This window comes from Neoarius graeffei, chromosome 1, assembly GCF_027579695.1.
Source record: "Neoarius graeffei isolate fNeoGra1 chromosome 1, fNeoGra1.pri, whole genome shotgun sequence".
Classification (NCBI taxonomy): domain Eukaryota; kingdom Metazoa; phylum Chordata; class Actinopteri; order Siluriformes; family Ariidae; genus Neoarius; species Neoarius graeffei.
In genome coordinates this window covers 55,552,222-55,576,796 of record NC_083569.1, presented here as the reverse complement: position 1 = coordinate 55,576,796, position 24,575 = coordinate 55,552,222, and the positions used below count along the sequence as shown (strand labels likewise).

Genomic DNA, 24,575 nt, shown 5'->3' with positions numbered 1-24,575 from the left:
GGTGGACTCCGTCCCGGGTGAAGTAAAAATTAAGTAACATTAGTCAATATTAGCTGGATTTCAGGGCCGGTTCTGGAGGGGGAGCAACGGTAGCATTTGCACCCGGGACTGGTGTGGAGAGGGGCCCCAAAAAATAAGAGTTCTCTCTGTTCCTGAATGAGTGCATTACTGAGTGTCTCTGAGCAAAGGAGAGCCCGAACGTTGCAGCCTCCCTATTGGCTGTTTATTGGCTGTTTGTAAAAATGTATCAATTGTTGCCCCTCCCACGGGAATCATCGCGGGCTCGAGAGACGAGACCTGACGAGTTAGTTCGTTGGTAGCAGAACAAAATGTCTGGACACAAATCGGGTTTTCAGAAAAGGAAAGAAAAACGCAGGGTCGAAAATACAAAAAAAGGAGGCAGAAAATGCAAAACGAGTTTTAAGGTAGGACAAATGGTTACTTTTTAAGGCAGCCCGCCGTGGCTGCAGGCTCATTTATTATAGTCCATTTAGTTAAAATAGTTGATGTAAAATGTTTATAGTTATGTGATGGTTGTCCTGATTTAGACTGGTGTGTGTGTGTGTGTGGTTTTTTTGGGGGGGGTTGCGCGATGTTGCACCCGGGTCCAGATTAGGGCAGAACCGGCCCTGCTGGATTTCCAAGTAAAAATAAGTTCAAGCCTCCAAGTAAATTTTAAAAACTTACATTTTTACTTGATATTTCATTATTCGTGAAACATTTTTCTTCAATTCCAAAATACTGTGCCAGTAATGGACAAACATGGGAGCTAAACATTCTTTGTCAGAATGATACCAAATCATGCTTTTATTTATGAATGACTATTAAGCCACAGTTTTAAGAAAATATTAATATATGGACCGAAATTATAACTTGTACTGCACTCCAACAATTTGAGATCTTATGTTTGGGTTTGGAGCAGATGTGGACAACACTGTAATTCTGCTCTTGTGATCTTCGAGAATAAGAAAAAAAAAACATTTAAAATAATTGAGTTCTTTCATTAAAAGTACAAAACATTTAATAAACACAGAAGCCACACCTTACACCATCACCAAAAGTAAGAAATAGCAAAGCATTCACAGAAGAAAACCACTCAGTGGAAATTAGATGCATGTGCATACTATGGTTAGCAATCATTTAAAAAAAAATAATAATTATATACAGCACCCTCCACAATTATTGGCACCCCTCATTAAGATATGTTCTTAGGCTTCTAATAAATTTAAAAAAAATTTTAAATAATATAGGACAACATTGCAAAAGAGAAAAATCCAACCTTTAATTCAAGTGCATTTATTCAGTGGGAAAAAAAAATCCCACATTAAGAAGTAATTTTTACATGAAATCAAGAGTGCCACAATTATTGGCACCCCTGATATTAATACTTTGTACAACTCCCTTTTGCCAACAAGACAGCACTTAATCTTCTCCTACAACATTTCACAAGATGGGATAATACAGAGAGAGGGCTCTTCGACCATTCCTCTTTGCACAATCCCTCTAAATCATCCAGAGTCCTGGGTCCTCTCCTATGCACTCTCCTCTTCAGCTCACCCCACAGGTTTTCAATTGGGTTGAGGTCTTGGGAGGAGCTTGATTTTGTGTCTGGTGAACCATTTTTGTGTAGATTTGGCCACATGTTTAGGGTCATCATCTTGCTGAAAGACCCAGTGACGACCCATCTTCAGCTTTCGGGCAGAGGCCACCAGATTTTGATTTAAAATGTCCTGGCATTTCAAAGAGTTCATGATGCCATGCACCCTAACAAGGTTCCTGGGGAATTTGGAAGAGAAACAGGCCCACAGCATCACCAATCCTCCCCCATACTTCACAGTGGGCATGAGGTGCTTTTCCGCATACTCATCTTTTGTGATGTATTAGAGTGTTTGTTGCCAAAAAGCTCTATCTTGGTCTCATCTGACCAAATCACACGGTCCCAGTTGAAGTCCCAGTACCGCTTGGCGAACTCCAGACGTTTACGTTTATGCTTGTAAGTGAGAAAAGGCTTTTTCCGTGCATGCCTCCCAAACAGCTTGTTGGCATGTAGATAGCGCCTGATGATTGTTATGGAGACTTTGTGACCCCAAGATGCTACTCACTGATGCAATTCTCTAACAGTGAGTTTTGGAGAACTTTTTACTTCTCTTACCATCCTCCTCACTGTGCGTGGTGGCAAGATAAACTTGCATCCTCGTCCAGGCTTGTTTGCCACTGTTCCAGTTGTTTTAAATTTCTTGATTCCTCTGACTGTAGATATGGGCAGGTGTAGGCGAGTGGCTATTTTCTTGTAGCCATTGCCTGACTTATGATGGTCGGCACACATCTGCCTTACTTGAATGGTGTGTTCTCTTGTCTTTCCCATGTTGAAGAGTGGATAAGAGAAATAGGCCTCTGTGTCACATCTTATTTATACCCCAGGGAAACAGGATGTGATGAATTACTAATTAAAAGGTTCCTAGATACTCTGATCAACTTTATAAACTACAGTAGAAATGACAGAAATGCTTCAGTTACATTTATTTTCTAGGAATTATGGGTGCCAATAATTGTGGAACATGTGATTTTATGAAAAATAATTATTTCTTAGTCAGGGATTTTTTTTTTTAAATTCACTTGAGTTAAAGGTTACATTTTTCAGTGTGAGATTATGCTTCTGCAATAAAAATTGAATTTATTTTAAGGCTTTTAACACATCTTAACCAGAGCTGCCAATAATTGTGGAGGGCGCTGTATACATTATATATAGACAGATAGATAGATAGCAAACGTTGTGATATATCCAAATAAATGTCCACTCTGACAAATGCTGGTGCATACTAGCAAACTGTTAGCCTGGCAAGCCAGACTAAATGTGAATATTTAGTCTGGCCTCGCTCGTAGACATTTCCGACGGGTGTGGGAGGAACAAACCGCTGTCTTTCAAACTGTCTCTGTGCGTATAGGCCAACGCTCTGACCAATCAGCGCAACAGTGACGTCGTCAGAGCACGCAGTGGGGGAGGCCTTGAAATAAATAATTTTTCAAAATGCGTATTAATTAATAAACAGGTTCTAGATATTAAGAAGTTTGGAGATAATGACCACATACTTAACATACACTCTTATTTTTTTCAAGGGTTTGCTTAAACTGTTTTTGAGAGTTTTTATTTAGTGGTGTTTGGTGAAATAATTTCCCTTAAATTTAAAATAACGGGAAAATAAGAAACAATCAAAAAGTAATGTTTCAAAGCTGTTTATTAATTCTTTGTACTGCACAAACTAGCCCCATCCTTTTGGCTACGAGCGGAGCCAGCTGGTAGATCAGACTTTTGCCATAGCCGGTCGGCAAAACAGCAAAAACGTCCTTCTTGAAAAGGAATGCGCGGAGAGCCTCTTCCTGCTCATGTTTCAACGAAAACTCCAAGTCTAATTCTTCTAAAACTGATTCCAAAGCGGAGTCAAACGCGCGCTGTTCACTAGCCGTAGCCATCTTTTCTGCTGTGCTTTCTCCAGCGTTGCGCAGCTTTGTCGTCACTCCTGCAAAAGCCCGCCCAAAGAATCCAAACAAAAACCTTGCGTTGTGATTGGCGGGCACGATTTGATGCCCGGGGTGTTTTTGTTTATATGGTGCGAGGCTAGACCCACTCGCTAGGCAAAAATATTTTTGGCCGCTAGGCGGGTGGGTCTAGTTTACTAGGCTAGCAAACTGTGATTAAAAGTGTTAAAAACAGTTTATTCACTGGCTATTATTTGCACATTAGGTTATTAAGTTGGTTACAAAGCAAAATTGGTTAATTCGTTCTGCTAGTTATTAAATCATTGCTTGTAGGTTCAGTTCTCTACCAATAATTACATACAGTGAATAGGCTGCAAAAAACAAAATGTCAAGACTTAAATAGTTTAAGAAAGGTAAAGAACAATTAGTGACTTGATATGTATCAAAATAAATCCATAAAAGTCAGGAAAAACAAAAAAAAAAAGATATTGGACATTCTAAGTTTTGTAACAAATGGGTTCGGAGTGGACAAAATATTTTACACTTTCCATGTGGGCCTTTATATAAAAAAAATAATAATTTCAGCAGTCTATAAGATTTCAGGTGTACAGTACATACAATAAATACATAGCTATTCTGAGCTTTTCTTAGTAGAAATAGGGTCAGTGTTAATATACTGAAGACATAAATCTCTATTTCAGAGTGGACACTTGGACGGACAGATGTTGACATGCTTCTCTACTCCATGCTTCAGAAGCTGGTTCAGATACGTTTTGCTCTAAAGTCACCAACATGGATGTAGTTTAATGAAAGTGTATCTGATTTACAAAAAGATATAGTTCTTATACGAGCAAGTGATAAAAGTCAGAGTGGACATTTTGGACAAAAACATTTCCTTGTGCATATTCAAATCTGCCCTGTGCAGAACAAAACCTAGATATAGCCACCAATGAATGATTTATTTTTTTAAAAAAGTACATATTCTTATCTGATTTCCCACTAGATATTTGTGGCCGTATCCTTCTTCAGAAATTTCAGTTCGGACACTGAAAACTTTAACTTGCCTGTACATTTTCAAGACAAACAGTTTTGTGTTTTATTTAAAGCTACTCCATACTATTAAGTATTTACTCATTATTTGTTCATACACTGATCAGCCATAACATTATGACCAGTGACGTGAAGAACACTGATCATTACAACAGCACCTGTGAAGGTGACACCTTTCTTTTAGCCAGCATTAACTTTTTCAGCAGTTCGTGCTTAAGTAGCTCTTCTGTGGGATCGGACCATATGGGCTAGCCTTTGTGCCCCATGCAAATCACTGAGCCTTCGAAACCCATGACTCTGTTGCTGGTTCACCAGTTGTCCTTCCTTGGACCACTTTTGGTAGGTACTAACCACTGCATCCTGGGAACACCCCACAGGATGTGCCATTTTAGAGATGCTCAGACCCAGTCATCTCACCATCACAATTTGGCGATTGTCAAAGTCACTCAGATCCTTACGCTTTCCCATTTTTCCTGCTTCCAACACATCAACTTCAAGAACTGACTCTTCTCTTGCTGCTGAATATATTTCTATCCATCCCCAGTACTCCATGAGACTGTGAAAATGCTCTTATGGTGATGTAGATATAGTAGATTAAAGCTCAACTGTGCTGCTCAATAATAGTCCAATCGTACTCACAGAAGGTCCTCCAGAGCTGGTAGAGAGGCTCAGTGGGCTCCTGGTGGAGGTTCACGTTGTCCCACAGCAACTGCACATATACTTGCTTACTGTCTTGAGGCAGCGACGTCTGAGGCAGCTGTATCAGCAGGACACACACAAAGAGCACTTCAGATCACACATCAGATTTACAGAGCAATGCTGAGAGAGTTCTGAGGATTAGATTATTAATTTATTTTCAAGGACTAATATGATGCCCTTTATTGTCACTAGTCACATGTAGCAGCGAAATTAGCCGTCAACCTGTCCGTACATATACAACATAAAATTGACATAGGGTAGACAGGACAGGAAGACAGGGATGAAGATAAAAAGGAAACACAACATGAGGAGAGATAAGGAAAAAAAAAAAAAAGAACACCCCCCCACTATGCTCCTGTCAAGAGTACAGTGTGGGAACATTTAAAAAACCTTTGCACATAAGCACACAAGTGCTTTGCACAAGTACACTTTAAACATGGGACTTGAGGGGGGAATCAGGGGTAGGAGGTAATCCAGCGCAAGCAAGCAGCCGTCCGCTCCTGCAGCCATGAAAGCGCTGGTCACGCACCCGCTTGTCACACTGGGGGTAAAAATGGCGACCGCGGAAAGTTAGAGAAGGAATGCGAGAGTGTCTCCCGGCAGCGACCTTCAGGGGGAAATGTTTCCTCAGCAACGGCCTGAACCAAGGCCGGTGCTGTCTCAGGGAGCCGAACGTCGATAAGATATAAATTGTTTGGTCTTTCCAGACGCAGTCTTTGCACGTCCACACCGCTCATCCATATCTGTCCATTCTATTCAAATTCAAATTGATCTCCGAAAAACGTATTCCTTGCAAAGCTGAAAGCTATAACAACGATGATAACCATTTTGTGGTTAAAGTCCTGAATGTCCACAGTCTGAGTGCCAACAGCTTTGCCCACCATTTCAATCATATCGGGCAGCTTTGTGGGGCTTTGAACAGCTGTCACTGTTGTCTGATTTCCTCGATATACCAGGGCAATGCCTAATCCAAATCAGCAAAAGTCCTGTAATCATGGTTCCGAATAGGTAGATATCTTCAATGTCCTCCACAAAAAGAATCACCAGGCACACGACCCGCCACCGCTCCCACGCGTCCATCGTGTAACCGGCCGCAAACGTTCCAGCAGGACAGACGGGTTCCCCTGAACCCAGGCTTCTCGTCGAGAAAACTGTCAATTTCGTTAGGAGACCAGTTTATCAATTCCATGCTTTTTTTTTTAATTTAGAAAGTAATGCAGGGAGAGTCTCTTCAAAAAGTACAGCAGACGAGACAAGACACAGAAGCACAAGGAGGGAGAGGAGAAAATGCGACCGCCTATATTTTTATATATATAGGGGCGGCACGGTGGTGTAGTGGTTAGCGCTGTCGCCTCACAGCAAGAAGGTCCTGGGTTCGCGAACCCCCGGGGCCGGCGAGGGCCTTTCTGTGTGGAGTTTGCATGTTCTCCCCGTGTCCACGTGGGTTTCCTCCGGGTGCTCCGGTTTCCCCCACAGTCCAAAGACATGCAGGTTAGGTTAACTGGTGACTCTAAATTTACCGTAGGTGTGAATGTGAGTGTGAATGGTTGTCTGTGTCTATGTGTCAGCCCTGTGATGACCTGGCGACTTGTCCAGGGTGTACCCCGCCTTTCGCCCGTAGTCAGCTGGGATAGGCTCCAGCTTGCCTGCGACCCTGTAGAAGGATAAAGCGGCTACAGATAATGAGATGAGATATTATATATATAAAAAATGTCATCCACTGGATTAGTGGGAAACAAGAATGTAGATTTTAAAAAAACCAAACAAAAACCACGTCGCCTTGACTCGTTAACACAAAACGACCCTGAGAGAGAGAGAGAGAGAGAGAGAGAGAGAGAGAGAGAGAGAGAGAGAGAGAATGCCTCCACTGCCTCGTGGCAGAGATACAAATAATCAGTTAAGAAAGAGAGACGATAAGAAGGTAGTTAGTGACCTGTACTCCATTGTTGCAGTGTTCAGAGGTCAGTATGAGTCCAGGCAGAATGCTGGGTAGGTCTAGCCGGCGGAAATACCACACCAGGTTCCAGAAGATGATGGGGTGCTGGCTGAGGAACTTTTGAGTGTAGATAACCTGAAGAAAACATGATGAACAGAGTGAGACTTTGCCCCAGTACACAATCCTGAGTGAGTAGATTAAAGCCAATAGTCTAAAATATTCATTTCAGGAACATGTACCTGATCTCCCTCATTTTCTAGTAAGGACTCCAGCTCTTTCCTCAACACCAGAGGGCTCAGGTAAGGCACGGAGACTGGCTTTGGGTTGGGCCTCTTTTGGCCTAATGCATCCTATAATGTGAGAAGAAAACTCAAATGGCTTCAAATGTTTCCTGAGATTATTTTTGTCCCTACTGCCTTTACGCAAACACTTTAGTCATTATTGACAAAACTAACAACAGGACTGCCAGCAACACTTACCACCACTTCCTGCAGGCTATTGGGCAGGCTGGTGGTGGACACACCATGATTGGGTCGCTGGATGGAGTCCAGGCTCTGTAGAGGCCCACCCACACTGTTACTGCGAGTCAGCGATGTGCCACGTTTCTCTGCCTGCCTCTCCAGCAGGCCCAGAGGGTCCAAAATCACTGGCTCTGGCACTAATCTGTGGAAATACAACGAGTTTTAAAAGCACTGTTCTATACTGAAAAACAGTGTAATGAGGGTATGGTAATCACAGACGCGCACTCTGTGCAGCAGCAGCATTAGATTAATGTTACTGGCATGCAGATGATCACCACAGTCTTTAGAGCAACAGTCTGATGATTTAATTTGTGCCAGCCGAATGTAATCAGTTTAATACGTGGCAAAAAGACAGTTTACAAACACTAGCTTGTCTAAAATTACAGATGGTTAAACGGATGCTGCAGTGTGGGCCAAAACGCTACGTCTCGTTTTTGACCGGGATGAACTACGCTACATAATCACTGGGTTGGTGTCTCTCCCGCTCGCTCGCTCACTCACTCACACGGAGAGATTTATGGTGCACTCCAAGGAAAGTAACCGAAACCTACACTGGGAACCTGCATGACAGCCATTTGCAGAATCAATTCAAACGGTTTGTTTTTCCAAGACATTTATATTAAAAAAACAAACAAAACAAAACAAAAAAAACCCACCCCTACCAGGGCTTTTCTAAAAGGTTTGTGTAAAATGGCTGCAGAAAATAACAAATTTGGGTTCAGTGAAAATTAGGTTTATATAAGAAGTCAAATAATGGTTTCATTTATTGATAGATTTTACTGCTGCAGGATATAATTTATGTATAATTCCACTCGATCCATACTCGGGTCTTTTTAATAGGCTCTACAGCTTAAACTAAAAATAAACGTTAGCACAACATAAACACACAAGCGCATCATTTACAAATGTTTACTGGAATGCTAAAATGTTTGAAGTCTTGCACTGCAAAAAACTGAAAAGGAATTCTCTCCTCAAATTCAGTTAACACTAGTGAAATTATCTTACTGCACAGACAGAAAATTTTACTCGACATCTCGGAATAAGTTGGTTACAATCTAGAACTAGTCTTAATAATCTCAGAGTTGGGGTCTTGTATTCTTCTACACTGCAGAAATGATATCGCAAGTTAGAATATCTTGAATATAGTTGAAACGAGACACCAACTCAGATTATTAAAACTAGTTCTAGATTGTAACCAACTTATTCCAAGATGTCTTGAGTAAAATTCTGTCCGTGCAGCAAGATAATTTTCACTAGTATTGAGGAATTTTCTCCTCAAATTTAGTTTTTTGGCAGCGTGTTTAATATGTACTTAAAATCATGAATACTTGAGGGATGCATGTTACATTCTGTGTGTGTATTTTTATATACATCATAATATACATTACCCAACTTATCCATGACGTAAATATGGAAACAACGTACTCTTTCTGTGTGACGGTCTGGTAGGTCAGTGTCCCATCAGTCTCCTCCTTGCTATCTGGGGATTCTGAGAAGTTAATGAGGTCTGTGGGGTCACTGGGGCTGCCAGCCTTTACCTCTGAGCTGGAGGCTACAGGCTGCACGCTGCCACTGTGGATACTGTCTCCTGAGGTGCTTGTCACATAGAACCTGTGTTCACACGTGTACGAGAACAACGTGCACGTTAAAACTGTGCATAACATTTTACTTCTGAAATCACACAAGTGAAATGATGCAATATAAGAAAAGCACTTAATAAAACTGATATGGTCAGTTTATATTACTGATGACATTCTGAACAATTCACTTAAAGGTCCCATGGCATGAAATTTTCACTTTGAGGTTTTTTAACGTTAAAATGAGTTCCTCTGACCTTCTTAAGTCACCCCAGTGGCTAGAAATTTCATAATGTGTAAACCAAACTATGCCCAACATTTGAGAATGGCGCGTCAAAACGGCACGTTGATAAGCTCTTCCCTTTACTACGTCAGCAAGGGAGATGATCCCCATGCCCCCCTCTGGATTCCCACCCACTGTATGGATTGCCCACCCAGTTGTAGTGAGGAGACCATAGAGGACACAACATGGCATCACCTAAGCGAGCGAAACATGGAAATTGTGCTGTACATGGATGTGACAACACAGAAAAGAGTCTGTTTTTACTGCCGACGGGAGAGCCCCTGAAGACGCAGTGGCTTAATTTTATTTACTTCAATAATACGCCGTCGAGTCTACCTAAGACGGTGTATGTTTGTCGGAAGCATTTTCCTGAGGAATGTTTCCACAACTTGGGACAGTACAGGGCAGGTTTTGCACATCAACCGTCACTGAAGCCTGGGTCCGTACCAAGCATCCCTGCCGCATCAGCAACAAACAGCAAACAAGTAAGTGTATAACTGTTAAGTCGTTTTGCCGTGTTTTAAAATCGGTGCGTTAGCCTAGCAATGGCTACATTAGCTGTGCAGCTAACCGCTTCCTGCAGTTAGCCAGGTAATCTGCGCTACAAAACTAAAGTGCATGCAGCATGCTCTGTTAAACTGAGTTTAGTCTGGAAATTGACTGTAACTTATGAGCTTATGTTTGACTATTGCTCCGCAATGCATGTCTTCTGTTGGATAAGCGATATGTTGCTGTAGTTGCTGCTTCTATCCTCTTTGGTTATGGAGTGCGCGTTCAAGCCTAGGGTATTATACGTTCGTAAACTACCACTCCGAACACTCTCACTCTCTGTCACGTTGAGTTTACGAAAGGAGTCCGAGGGAGAACGGGGTTTTGTCTTAGCAGCGTGGCTACAGGCGCTGATAGCAGCGAGTATGTGCGTGCGCAGCTTGGTCAAGCCCCTCCCCCATGGCCCGCCCCCACCCTCTACCCTTCCCCACCTCCTGCTTCTCATTAGCAAAACGATGCACTGAGAAAAGCGCTGAAATGGGGCTTTCTCCCAGGAGGCTATATTTACGTGCCGAGGGTTCATTTCGAGAAAGGCTGCGGATATAACATCCGGAAGCCTCCACGAGCCCATTTAAAGCATCAACAAACCACCATGCCAACAAAGAGGAGAAATTTTGTGTTTGCTAAGGGTCATCTGATTCCCCCCCCCCCAGCTCACCCAGATGGTGGGCGCAGGTCGTGGAACTCCACATGCAGCAGAGGTAGGAAGGAGCTCTGGCAAAAAGGACACGTTGTGTTCAAGTTGGAGTCGTCTGCTGTCCAACCTGCCATGATTTCTTCATCATACACCAGAGCCTCACAGGAGCGACACTGAGAACAGCTTGACATTAGGACCTATGGAGGAAAAAACACAAATAACTGCTGTATGACAAAATATTACCTTGGAACAATGAAGAAATGGAAAATGGCATTCTCCAAGTAAGAACAACATAAAAAATAAAAAAATAAAAACAGTTCCTATGCTCGTGTACTTTATAATGCAACAATACAATAACAGTTGGAGTTAAAAATCACTAGTAACTTCTTTACAAGAGAAAAAAAAAACAACATTGGGAAAAAAAAATGGACAAGACTGAGTAGTTTAGGAATGCAGTACGATCAGGAGAGGGCGCCACTCTCACCTCTAAAGCACAGTTCTGATAGATGCTGGAAGTGCTGGCATGATGAGAGGAGCCCTGCTCAGATCTCTCAGAGTCCACTCCTTTCATGGACCTGCCAGGAGTCATGGCTGTACAACATAAGAAGGAGCGATCAAACATGACAGAACCATATAACTGCACAGCTTACTTTTGATATAGTAACTGTTACACTCCTATACAACAGTGTTTTCGCCTTATGGCATTCTTAGATGCACTAGTGTGAACGTATATGTTTTATACAGAGTGATATCTGTAAGTCACGCTAAATAAGAGCGTCTGCTCAATACAATATATGGATGAGATTTTTAGTTATTTCAAATTCATCTCATCTCATTATCTGTAGCCGCTTTATCCTGTTCTACAGGGTCGCAGGCAAGCTGGAGCGTATCCCAGCTGACTACGGGCGAAAGGCGGGGTACACCCTGGACAAGTCGCCAGGTCATCACAGGGCTGACACATAGACACAGACAACCATTCACACTCACATTCACACCTACGCTCAATTTAGAGTCACCAGTTAACCTAACCTGCATGTCTTTGGACTGTGGGGGAAACCGGAGCACCCGGAGGAAACCCACGCGGACACGGGGAGAACATGCAAACTCCACACAGAAAGGCCCTCGCCGGCCACGGGGCTCGAACCCAGAACCTTCTTGCTGTGAGGCGACAGCGCTAACCACTACACCACCGTGCCGCCCCATTTATTTCAAAGTAATAAATAAATAAATTATATTATATATATAAAAGCAAGATCACTCTTGTGAGCCTTAGGGCATTTTCCCCCACAACACAACCTGGCACAATCATGATTCAGCAGAACCTGGGGTTCTAGCTCATTTTACAACTTGACTAGACAAAAATAAAAATCGATTACACCATGATAGCACATACTGAGACAGATAAGAAATGTAAAAATCAAATTTTTTTTTTTTTGCTGGCAGAGATGTGATTTTAGACAATCATTAAAATCAAGGTACCTTTGTGAAAAATTTCATTTGCCCAGTCAGTGCTCTGCTCCATTTGTAGCACCACACCTACGTCCTCGCTCAGCTTATACAGTATAGTACCTCAGCAAGAACAGTAACCAAATTCGGCAGGGGTGTTTAAAATACAGCATGGAACGTAAAGCGGTGGAAACGCATAGTCATGTGTAATTTCGTGACTAGCAGCACGACTCATGTTGGTGGATACTGGATTGCTGGTAAACTAAAGTTATATGGTGAAAAAACTTCTGGTACTTTGCTCAGTAGGGCTGTAACAATATGCGTATCGAAATCGAAATCGCGATACACAGAGCCACGGTCCGTGTCGCGATACAAGAAGGCAGAATCGCGGTACACCCTTTCAAACTTCTCCTCAGCCCAAAAACAGAGGCGCTTCCAAACTTCAATTTATGAATACTTTACTTTTTATTTAAATTACATTTTAAACTTACTTAAATTACTTTTATTTTTTATCTATTATTAAGACGTTTTTTCGCCGACCTGCGACAATCTTCTGTGAGTCACGCAACGTCCACACTCGCCACTGGCAACCATATGGCGTCCTTGGACACCAGAGCATTCGTTTCTTTTAAGCGATCGCCATTCTGGTTGCGACGTGGGGAGCGAATCTGTAAACAAGCAGCTCATTGGCTGGCTAGGTGTGCCACAAGCCAATCACAATCACTTGACCGGAAAGGCATGCAGTGTTGCCAGATTGGGCGGGTTTAGGTGCTTTTTGGCTGGTTTTGAACATATTTTGGGGTGGAAAACGTTAGCAATATCTGGCAACACTGAAGGCATGTCTACTTGGGCGGAAGCCTTCTGCGGCAGTTACATTTTGACACGCGAGCAATGTTTCACCATAAAAATTCCGTAATTTCCATCTGTTTTCCGCGATCACAGAAAATCATCGGCCCTATGAGAGTGAGACAGTGAGAGAGCCACCCCCCCAAAAAAAAATCTTAACGGATTTACACGATTTGGAAAAATGACTTTTTCAGAACCGACAAAAACAGAGCTTCCGGCTCAACAGTATTATTTTGAGAAATAAAACAATCTTTGGATATACATTTGTTCATTTTTGCATACATATTACTCATTCTCTGCAGTGGTCTGAATGATCTGTTATTAAATAGTTAATGTAAGTAAGTAAATAAGTCAAATTTACTACTTTAAAAAAAAAACATTTTAAAAAAATCGTGGGTCAAAAATCGCGATACGAATCGAATCGTGAGTTGGGTGTATCGTTACAGCCCTACTGCTCAGTGGAAAAAGACTCTTTGTAGCATAAGGTTATCTGATCCCCTTTGTGCGTGTGTTTTTTTTCCCCCCACTCACATGCAGTGTGCTGTGCCCGGCTGGTTTCACTGCTCCCGCTGCTGCTCCCCAGACTGGTGCTGCTGTGTGTGAGGCCATTGGAGGCCAGGCTGGGCACCAGTCCTCTGGGCACAGCACTGTCTGTTCCATCTCCACACATCAGCTGCTCCTCCAGTCGAGCAGGGAAGCTGTCCCTAGGCTGGCTCTGCTCCTCCTGAAAGCAGCGAAGCTTTAGTATTATGCGATGAATCATGCTTGGAGATCCAGGACAATTTCACAACCATAAATAAGTTCATTATGATTCCTACATTCCCCACACAAAGCTCCTTTCCATCGCTTAAAGGCACTCAGTGTAAAATCAATAATGTCACTGAAACAGCCTCTCCGTGAACCAAGCCTGGAAACCATTGATTATATTATATGGCCCCTTCAGTAGAATAATGCGTCTCCATTTATTTCTCCTCCAGCAAAATAACCTCCAACTCACCTCATCGTCTGAATAGGAGTAGGCAGAGGCCACGGCCCCCCACACTTTACTGGCTACGTTCGCCGCTTGCTTCATGCCAGACTTCAGCATGTCCACTTTAGGTCCTGAAAGCAAGGTGTCCATCTTGATGCCGGAGATGGAGTTGATGACCGAGCCTAATGATCCACTCTGCGATGACCTCACTAGTGCAGTCAGAGACGATGTCCTTTGACCCTCACCGCTAAGGGGCTTCAGCGACTTAATTGCAAAAGTTTTGGAGCGTGTGACAGCAGGGCTGCGTTTAGGGGTTTCCTGTAAATCAGGGGTCTTTACTGGACCTGCAGGGAGGCTAGATCTTCGTCCCAAAGACTGCTTACAGGCAGGAGAGTCACCGTGATCACCTTTTTGCTCAGCCTCCTGGTGCAATTCCATGCTGGAGGCCTTGGCTCCTAAAGGGCTCTTCAGGTTCATATACATCTCGATCTCGTCAGCAAGGTTTCGCGAGACCACTGGTGGGACGACGCGTGCAGATTCTTGGCTCTGAATAGATGCCGCTTCTTCGCTTTCTGAGGCCAGCAAGGAAAGAGGATCTGCCCCAATTTCTACATCCTCTCTCTCCGCCGCCTTAGAGGAGGATGAGGAGTTGCTCACACTTCTCCCCACTCCTTCTGTGCTCCCCTTAGGCATTACTTCCTCAGCTGCCTTTTCCTCTTTGCCCTCGGCTTCATCCGTTTTCACTTCAAAACTGATCAAGTCCGTCTTCTCGTTAACCTCCTCCTCAAGGCCAGAGCTTGCAACAGGTGCCACCCCAAGGTCACTAAATGCAGAGGCTGAAGCAGGAGGAGGAGTCTTGCCACCAGAAAAAGCAGCAGCGAGGATTTTCGCATCTGCGCCCATGTGATCCACACTCAACTCCAGACTGCTCTTTTTCAGCAACATGCCAGCTCGACTCTCCGCACTGAAACTGCAGCTGCGCTCTGCAAAAGCTTTGACCCTCTGCTGTTGAGTGCTTTGTGTCAAGCCTGGGTTTGTAGTGCCTTCATCCTCTGGCAGGACAATGTCCTCAGTCTTACTGTGAGCAGTGAAGAGTTTCCCACCTAAAAAGTGAACAAGTGACATGGCAGTTATGTTGAGAAACACGCTCCATCTTAACATTCTATGTGAGTAGGTCAAGATGAAACTTGCGCACAGATTTGATGAAATATGGGTTCTAGATTCTAATAGTAGAACTAATAGGAAAATCACAATGTAATGGTGGGGCGGCACGGTGGTGTAGTGGTTAGCGTTGTCGCCTCACAGCAAGAAGGTCCGGGTTCGAGCCCCGTGGCCGACGAGGGCCTTTCTGTGCAGAGTTTGCATGTTCTCCCCGTGTCCGCGTGGGTTTCCTCCGGGTGCTCCGGTTTCCCCCACAGTCCAAAGACATGCAGGTTAGGTTAACTGGTGACTCTAAATTGAGCGTAGGTGTGAATGTGAGTGTGAATGGTTGTCTGTGTCTATGTGTCAGCCCTGTGATGACCTGGCGACTTGTCCAGGGTGTACCCCGCCTTTCGCCCGTAGTCAGCTGGGATAGGCTCCAGCTTGCCTGCGACCCTGTAGAAGGATAAAGCGGCTACAGATAATGAGATGAGAATGTAATGGTTAGAGAAGCAGCTTCGGGACCAAAAGGTCGCTGGTTCGTTCCCCTGGACCAGCAAGAATGGCTGAAGTGCCCTTAAGCAAAGCACCTAACCCCCGACTGCTCTGGGTATGTTGTACATCACTCTGGGTAAGAGCGTCTGCTAAATGCCTGTAATGTAACGCAACAATAGGCTTACCTGAATCTTTTCTCCCTATGGTTTTGTCAAAGGTCCCACTGGACTGTCTGACGATGCTGGCTGGAGGGGGCGTAGATTCAGCAGGACTAGGGGGCTCCGACACAGCCACTGCACTATCCACAGACCCAGCAATGTCCGCAACTACAGAGCCGCAGATCAATTGCATTAAAACACCACACAAAACAAACTCCTCTTCCAAAACTGCTCATACACCCTAAGCAAAACTAGAAGCAAAAACCAAGCCGTGACTAACGATGATCTCAAATGGCGACTAAATCCATTAGGAGGAGAAAATCTCTCGAATATCAGCGTTATTATTCGGCTTACCCTTCACCGTTTTGCTCTTGTTGGCTTGGCCATCAGCAGAGAGAAGAAAGGCTGTAGTTTTACAAGCGTCTATAGAGTCTTGATGGAGCTCATCCTTAGAGCCATAACCCTGGTCAGACTGCCCCCCTAAAATACACAACGGCAAGGAGAAAACAAATCTTATAGATGTAAAGTCTTTCACAGCAGCCCTAGTGTCCTGATTAGAAACTGAAGAACCACTTGGGTTTGCCGTTAGTCTACATTAGATAAACTTGGCGAACAAGAACGCAAAAATGAAAGTTGAGGAATCGGCCACAACAAAAATAATCAACATTTCTAGCAATACTAATTTTCTCAAAAAAAGATGAGCATGTTAATATCACTCAAATTTGCATCCTCATTCATCAACTGAAATCCCACAACAAATCCATACAATACAAAAGTAGTGATTATTTCTTTAATAATGAGGATTTCGATGGTGATAAATATACTCTTTCAAGAACATGCAGTTTTCCACTAGCGACTCTGTCTGCGGAACCCCGTTGACTATAGATATGAGCTAAATGTGTTTAGGTATGCTGCAGATAAGATTCATGAAGTGCTTGCACTGAATAAAAATCTTGAATAATAAACTGAACAGAGAAAGTGGAACAATTGTATCATATACTAAATCATGGATGCAAACGGCGCGCCTTCTGGCGGATGCCGCCTTTTTCACGGCTGTCTGGGGGACTTGTGTGAATCGTGCAGATCTGATGAGGTTTTTTTTTTGGGGGGGGGGGGCGCGTTGGAGTCTCATCTCATCTCATTATCTGTAGCCGCTTTATCCTGTTCTACAGGGTCGCAGGCAAGCTGGAGCCTATCCCAGCTGACTACGGGCGAAAGGCGGGGTACACCCTGGACAAGTCGCCAGGTCATCACAGGGCTGACACATAGACACAGACAACCATTCACACTCACATTCGCACCTACGGTCAATTTAGAGTCACCAGTTAACCTAACCTGCATGTCTTTGGACTGTGGAGGAAACCGGAGCACCTGGAGGAAACCCACGCGGACACGGGGAGACCATGCAAACTCCGCACAGAAAGGCCCTCGCCGGCCACGGGGCTCAAACCCGGACCTTCTTGCGGTGAGGCGACAGCGCTAACCACTACACCACCATGCCGCCCGGGGCGTTGGAGTGTCTGATTATAATTTCATCAAAGTAAATTCTGTATTAAAGTTACTAAATAAGCAAATGCCGTTCCAGTCCATGAAACATAGCAAGTATGAGAAGAAAACAGTAAATCAGAAAGCTGCGCACGTAAAGCCAATTACGCAACTTACGTTGGACTGATGGAAATCCTTGCGCGTGCAGTGAAGTGTAGCCAGCAGCAGATAATGGCGCGCAGCCAACTGGCTTTACGTGCGCAGCTTACTGATTTACTGTTTTCTTCTCATACTTATACTTCCTATGTTTCATGGACTGTAACGGCATTTGCTTATTTAGTAATTTTAATACAGAATTTACTTTGATGAAATTATAATCAGACACTCCAACGCCCCCCCCCCAAAAAGAAAAAAAAAAAAACTCATCAGATCTACATGATTCACACAAGTCCCCCAGACAGCCGTGAAAAAGGCGGCATCCGCCAAAAGGCGCGCCGTTTGCATCCATGTAAATACACGAAGTAAAAGCATGAGGTTTTTATACTAGTTTGTGCAACTGTGAATACGTGTATTTTACTGGGCATTACCTGTACTACACTGACTCCCATTTTTGTCTCCTACAATCAGACCGTGTGAGAACAGTGTGTGTTCTTCTCCATTAGCTTCATTGGAGCTGTCTGCACTGCAGTGGCTGAGTCGGTCCCCATCACCATCTGCTATTGCGTCCAGAGACACCACTGCAGACCAAGAACAGTCCTCAGTAACACACAATCACCGAACAAGGCCATTTTAAAAGGATGCATATCTGTATCTACAAGTTCGACTAAATGCTGTAGCAGCAGATTTCTTGAATAAACCCATGTCCAGCTGAGTTAACCTGATCATTCTCAGTACTTCAGGAAAGCGGTGGCCAGCTTATGTAACCGCCCCCCTCCATTAGTCATGTGATCTCCCTCTTACCTGCTGTTATAGGAGGAGCTCTTTTTGACTGCACTTCTCCTCGCACAGCTTGCTTAAACTGGGCCACCCCTCGCACCACGTTCCTCAGTTTAGTCCACATGAAGCGGCCGCTGCGGTTTCGACTTGGCCAAGGGCTCTCCAGGACAGCCTGCGCACGCGCACACACACACACACACAGGTCAGCGTAACCATAATTCCCCCCCATGGTGAGAATGAATGAATGAATTAATTTATTTTTATTTCAAACATGTATAAAAAAAAAAAAGTAACTATTTGTACATACAAAAGAAAGAAAACGAGAAATTGAAAAAAATAAATAAAATAAAGAGCTAAGACATTACAAAACACCACACATTGTTCAAAAAAGGAGTATTTGTGGACCTAAAAAAAAGCATTCGATACCATTGATCATAGTATATTATTAAATAAACTAGAAAAGTGTGGTGTTAGGGGAGTTGGGTGGAGCTGGCTGTCGAGCTATCTAAGAAACAGGCAACAGTTTGTGCAGATAGGTGACCATAAATCTGATTTCATGAACATTACATGCGGGGTACCACAGGGGTCAGTATTAGGTCCGAAATTATTCATATTATATATCAAATGACGTGTAGAATTTCGCAAGTACTGAAATTTGTTTTGTTTGCAGACGACACCAATATTTTTTGTTCCGGTGAGAATTTGCAGCAGACTTTGGAGACAATCACAACTGAAATAAATAAACTAAAACTATGGTTTGACAAAAATAAATTATCAAATCTAAGCAAAACAAAGATCACGTTGTTTGGGAGACACAAAATAGATTGTAATGTAGAATTGATAATAGACAATACTAAGATAGAACTGGTACAGGAAATTAAATTTCTTGGTGTGATTTTGGATCCTCAAGTCTGCTGGAAACCTCATGTAGGATACATACGAGCAAAACTGGCAAAGTGCTCGGCAATTCTGTGGAAAACAAAACATTCTTGACTGCAAATCTTTGCGTACTCTATATTACTCATTTTTGCCATATCTGATTTACTGTGTCGAAGTCTGGGGAAACACCTACAAAACCACCCTGCAGCCGATATGTACAATACAGAAAAGAGCAATAAGGACAATAAACAAAACAGGACACAGAGATCACACAAACTCACTATTCATAAAATCACACGTTGAAATTTATGGATCTGGTCAAATTCAGAACAGCACAAATAATGTACAAAGCGAGAAATAATCTGTTGCCAAAAAATATACAAGGAATGTTTAGTGAGAGAGGGGGGGGATATAATCTAAGGGGAGACATCCTGGATTTTCAATTTCCTCCCTTGGCAGTTAAAAAAAGAAGGCCGGGAGCTTTTACTGCTCTGTGTGAGTCATGCTAAGCAAAAATGAACCAAAAATGATGGCCTGACTAATTTGGTGGCTTATGGAAACTGAAAGTCCAAATGTGGAAAAAAAAAAACGTGGGCAGCACGATGGTGCAGTGGTTAGCACCGTCACCTCACATCAAGAAGGTCCTGGGTTCGAGCCCAGTGGCCGACGAGGGCCTTTCTGTGTGGAGTTTGCATGTTCTGCCCATGTCTGCGTGGGTTTCCTCCACAGTCCAAAGACATGGGGCAGCCTTAGGCTGAAGTACCCTTGAGCAAGGCACCTAACCCCCAACTGCTCCCCGGGTGCTGTAGCGTGGCTACCCACTGCTCCACATGTGCGTGTTCACTGCTTCAGACGGGTTAAATGCAGAGAGGACTTTTATTGTGCTTCAGTGTACGTGTGATAAATAATCATCTTCGAAATGCTAAACGAACCAATTTAAGCCAACGTTGAAACAATGTTTTGTAACTCAAATCGCGTTTCTGCATTTGTACCAGATCACAGGTAGCCTGGGAAATCCCATGCTGCTTTGCACAATCGTTCCGATCTGAAAAGACAGCATGGAAACTATGGTCTAAAGGCCCGCCTGAGTTAGGGAGCCAATCAGAGAGTGGGGAGGGGTGGAAAGACGGTGACGCGTACTACTCGACAAATGGAAGCTTGTAGTTTATTTGGGACTGTTTACGGATCACATTTAACATGGCGGCGAGTGATATGAACCAAACCAGCTTCTCTCATATTTGTCTTGCACAAACGGCAGTAATCGTTCAGTGCCATTGTTTTCCTATTTTTGTTTTGCCTTCTCTCTCTTTCCTTCTCTTCTTCGTCGCTCTAACAACGTCACCGGGTACAACTGCCATGATTGGCCATGGGCTACGTATACGCCAAATGATAGACATTCGCAACGTCCAATAAACGGCCGTTGACAATCGTAAACCACACCTCCCCTACAAGAAATTCAATAGGCGGATTCCAGACCATATTTCACTTGTGATATGGTCTGGTGTTAACCAGACTAGATCACAGGTAGCGTCTCGCCAGTTTATACTGAGGAACAGCACAGTTACCGCAGAACAAATGGTGTGCTTTCAAAAGGTTATTTAAAACAGAAGAATTCATCTGCCACCAAGAGATTCTAATGATGGTGCAGTTTTACGGAAAGGAATTCGGTGGCACCCCAGTAAACTGTTAACATGTTATTTATTTAACGTCAAACCATTTTGCAGATGTGCGACAAGATGGATGCGATTGTGATTTTTAAATTTACACTGTTAAATCAAGATCTGAATAATTCTAGATAGAATTCTGAAATCATTTTTGTCTTTTGTTATATGCAATCACCAACCACTTTACTCTGAACAGATGTAATTTGCCCCAAAATGTATATGATTAACCATATACACTGTGGGACATGTTTCTTTAATGTCGTCTTTGGGCAGTATGTGACCTATTGTAGTGGCCATAAATTCCTGTGGTGTTAGAGAGATGAATGGACTTCACTACCTTGTTGTAGTATCCATAAGTGATGGCATTGGCCTCAACGCCGGCCTTCTTCATCTCCATTAGAACAAGCACAGCCATGACGGGCATTCCCCACAGCCCGCATAGCTGCATGACCACACGGTAACACACCTGCCATAGACACACAAAATCTTAACGATGAGCATAAAACCGGACACGGTTTCTTTAAACTGTACTCAAAAATCAGCACCTCTCACACAAATCTTTAGACCCACGAAACACAAACTAACCTCATCCAGCACCTCCACCTCAGAGCTCCTCATCTTGAGCAAGACATCGACTGCTTGCTGCATGGCACGGGGTTTGGAGTGAGCCAAACGCATGCCTGCAGGCAGGCAGATAAACCAGAGGCTATAGCAGTGGCTGATCAGACACTTAGCCCACAGCTGAGGGTTCGAATAAAAGCGCTTTGCCCTCTTGTAGGCCAGCTTGACTTCCTATTACATAAAAGATACAGACAGAACAACATTAAATGAAATACTATGCAGTAATGGATTAACATAGGCATAATATTCTAGTAGAAGTGTGGCAAACATGAATACTTTTTTCAAACCACACGCTTAAAAATATATGACAATTGCATGCTACTTAAACTCTTGCACCCTCTCATTTGTCTCAGAAAGCAGCCTAGTGAGTTAAAAGAAGATTCTAAATAACTACATCCAAAACCTCTTGGGTAGAACAAGAAACTATCTGCCGAAAAGGGCTAAATGGGAAAACGGAGATCTTTTACCAGTTCACGATAGTTCATAAAGGTTCATAGACCGAGTCCTCTACTTAACGTTAAGTCCCTGTCCAATACATCTGTGAAGAATCTCAGTCATCCAGGTACATAGTAATCTGTGGTTGGTTGAAAAGAGCAACTGGATTTGCTTGAAGATTCTCGAAAACAGAACTGAGGAAGCCTTTCAGATGAGAGGCGAAACATTTTCAAGAATCTTCAAACAAGTCCAGTTGCTCTCTTCAACCAACCACAGATTACCATGTACCTGGATGACAGATTCTTCACAGATAGGTTTCTACGCACTTTATCCCTTCGACTGGTGCGGGAGTATGAGAGGACTTCCAGAAAACTGGCAGACATCTTAGCCAGAGAGGATCGTTCATTTTTGTCAACCTGGAATGACCATCATTGAACAGAGGTGGGGGTCTATGACATCTTTTATCGGCTACCTACAATGCACCCATCAGCATTCTGATTCGGATTCTATGATGATCCATGAGAGGATAAATACTGGATACTCCCTATTAGGCAGACAGAACTGAGGAAGCCTTTAGGATGAGAGGCGAAGCGTTTTCAAGAATCTTCAAGCAAGTCCAGTTGCTCTCTTCAACCAACCACAGATTTCCCTGTCCAATAATGGATGTTTCGTGTTTGTGAAAGCCTTCGGTATAAAGAGCGCTTTCTCTCTGCCGTGTTCAACGGCCTAAAAACAACAACTGACTTGCTTCACAGATTGGGACACTTATTGCTGATGTAGCATCTGTTCTCCTTCAATAACCAATAATCCCGCTGCTCCACCCAGCTGCTTGTGTGTCTGTGTTCAAACTGAGTCAGCCCATGAGCATGAGAGCCAGAGATGAAGTTTAAAAAAAAAAAACCCACCCACATCCAGATACGACTGTGCCCACCTGTGTTGATCTTGCCTTTCTCCATATTAATCTACAGAAACTTCAAATGTGGGCCTTCAGCTGAAGGGAAGATGAAATGAGGAAAGAAACAGAGTGATTTCCCCGGGTCTCTCCTTTACATTCAGCTCTGAGGTTGATGCATGTGCATGGAGTATTAGGCCCACTTTACACGGGGACGGTCTGAAACAAAAACGCAAAAGTCCGTTTTCGTTCTCACTTTTTTCCGCGTCTACACGACCATTTTCAAGGAGGAAATCTGCGTCTATACGGTGACGCATAAATGTGTGGAATTCAATTGGATGTGCATGCCAGGCGGCTAGGTGGTGCTGTGTAAGACCTCCGCTATGTCTGCACGCATGTGCAACGTCTTCCGTCTTGTCTGATCTGCACATCTGCGCCGCGAAAACTTTGACTACTCTGGCTATGGTAAGTAAGAAAGTAAGTAAAAAAGTAAGAGCATACTATACCCGCCTCTGTTCATTAACGGTATATGTGCAGATTCGGTATAGATGTTCGAAGGACTCCTGGACGTTTATTAAAGCTGCCAGAGCAGCTTGAAGGTCCGTTGGATCGATGTAATCAGACATGCTCTTACTTTTTTACTTACTTTCTTACTTCCCGGGCTGGCATGTACAGTATATGACATATGTATGATGTAAACGCGTACCCGACGTGAGCAGATCCGAGCAGAGTTTCGCGTATTGGGTAGTTTAGACGGATATGCAACGGGGGCTGTTTTTAACTTATCCACTCTGGAAGGCGTTTTCAATTTTTTCCGTTTTTCAGCCTCGGAAACGCCGTCCCCGTGTAGACGAAAGGCACTTCCGATAAAATATTTAGTCGTTTTTACCCGACAGCGTCCTCGTGTAAACGGGCCCTTAGTGTTAAAACCCATGAATAACACCACGATGGAATTTCGGGGGGGGGGGGGACCGAACAGCCCTGCAAAGATAAGCACAGATGTGCTTTCTGTAAGCGGAGGTCTGTACTTCCTGCCATGACGGTGTTTCAGTCTGCCATTTTAAAAGGTAACAGATATTCAAATGCTCTTCAAATGCACACCAACAATTTAGAGGCTTAAATGCCTCTTTCAGAACTCTCTTACTTCACTTTTTTTTCTAAACTTTTAAGCTTGTGTTTTTGGTCCAAACTAAGAGGATTTATGTAAAAAAATGATCTGGAAAAACTTGTACATGCCTTCATCTCTAGTAGGGTTGACTACTGCAATGGCCTTTTTACAGGCCTGCCAAAAAAGACCATCAAACGACTTCAGCTGATTCAAAATGCAGCAGCTAGGGTTCTCACACGAACAAAAAGAACAGAGCACATTACTCCAATTCTAAGGTCCCTTCACTGGCTTCCAGTAAGCTACAGAATTGACTTTAAAGTATTGACCCATCCCACGTGACGTCACGACAAATGCGGCTGCCATTTTGGACATGAACTACCAGTAGTCTACCACAGCCGACAACGAGGAACGACGGCGAAGCATCGAAAGGAATATAGCCATCAAAGAAAGTTTTTACTTTCAGCAAGACTTCCATCATGCCATTATATTGTTGTGCACCTGGATGTAGTAACCATCAACACACAAGGCAAAATTTATCATTTTATCGGATCCCGACAGATGCTGACCGACGGAGAAGATGGATGGTCTCTAAAATATTGGCAAAATGATGTTTATTGACATAGCAATCGTGTGTAACGGGAAGCATTTGCATATCCGAAGTGTTGTGTTTACATCAAAGATGAAATAAACCGATATGACAACGACTGCTGCTGCCAGGTTGGGGACACAAACTAGTAGAAGGGAAGTGTGCCAACAGACTTCCTTTGTGGT

At 43.4% G+C, this 24,575-nt stretch overlaps 1 protein-coding gene across 2 annotated transcripts in view; it reads right to left on the bottom strand.

The window, feature by feature from the left end:
- dennd4c (DENN/MADD domain containing 4C) overlaps positions 1 to 24,575 on the bottom strand; it is a 108,977-nt gene that overhangs the window by 4,272 nt on the left and 80,130 nt on the right. For both annotated transcript variants that reach the window (XM_060934932.1, XM_060934939.1), the window contains exons 17-31: positions 21,334 to 21,540; positions 21,086 to 21,214; positions 18,230 to 18,377; positions 17,857 to 18,006; positions 16,139 to 16,264; positions 15,812 to 15,952; positions 14,019 to 15,094; positions 13,553 to 13,745; positions 11,214 to 11,320; positions 10,751 to 10,926; positions 9,109 to 9,294; positions 7,642 to 7,825; positions 7,402 to 7,512; positions 7,160 to 7,297; positions 5,167 to 5,284 (exon numbers count right to left, since the gene is read on the bottom strand). In XM_060934932.1, coding sequence (XP_060790915.1) covers positions 5,167 to 5,284; positions 7,160 to 7,297; positions 7,402 to 7,512; positions 7,642 to 7,825; positions 9,109 to 9,294; positions 10,751 to 10,926; positions 11,214 to 11,320; positions 13,553 to 13,745; positions 14,019 to 15,094; positions 15,812 to 15,952; positions 16,139 to 16,264; positions 17,857 to 18,006; positions 18,230 to 18,377; positions 21,086 to 21,214; positions 21,334 to 21,540 — 3,190 coding nt within the window. The remainder of the gene's footprint in view (positions 1 to 5,166; positions 5,285 to 7,159; positions 7,298 to 7,401; positions 7,513 to 7,641; positions 7,826 to 9,108; positions 9,295 to 10,750; positions 10,927 to 11,213; positions 11,321 to 13,552; positions 13,746 to 14,018; positions 15,095 to 15,811; positions 15,953 to 16,138; positions 16,265 to 17,856; positions 18,007 to 18,229; positions 18,378 to 21,085; positions 21,215 to 21,333; positions 21,541 to 24,575) is intronic.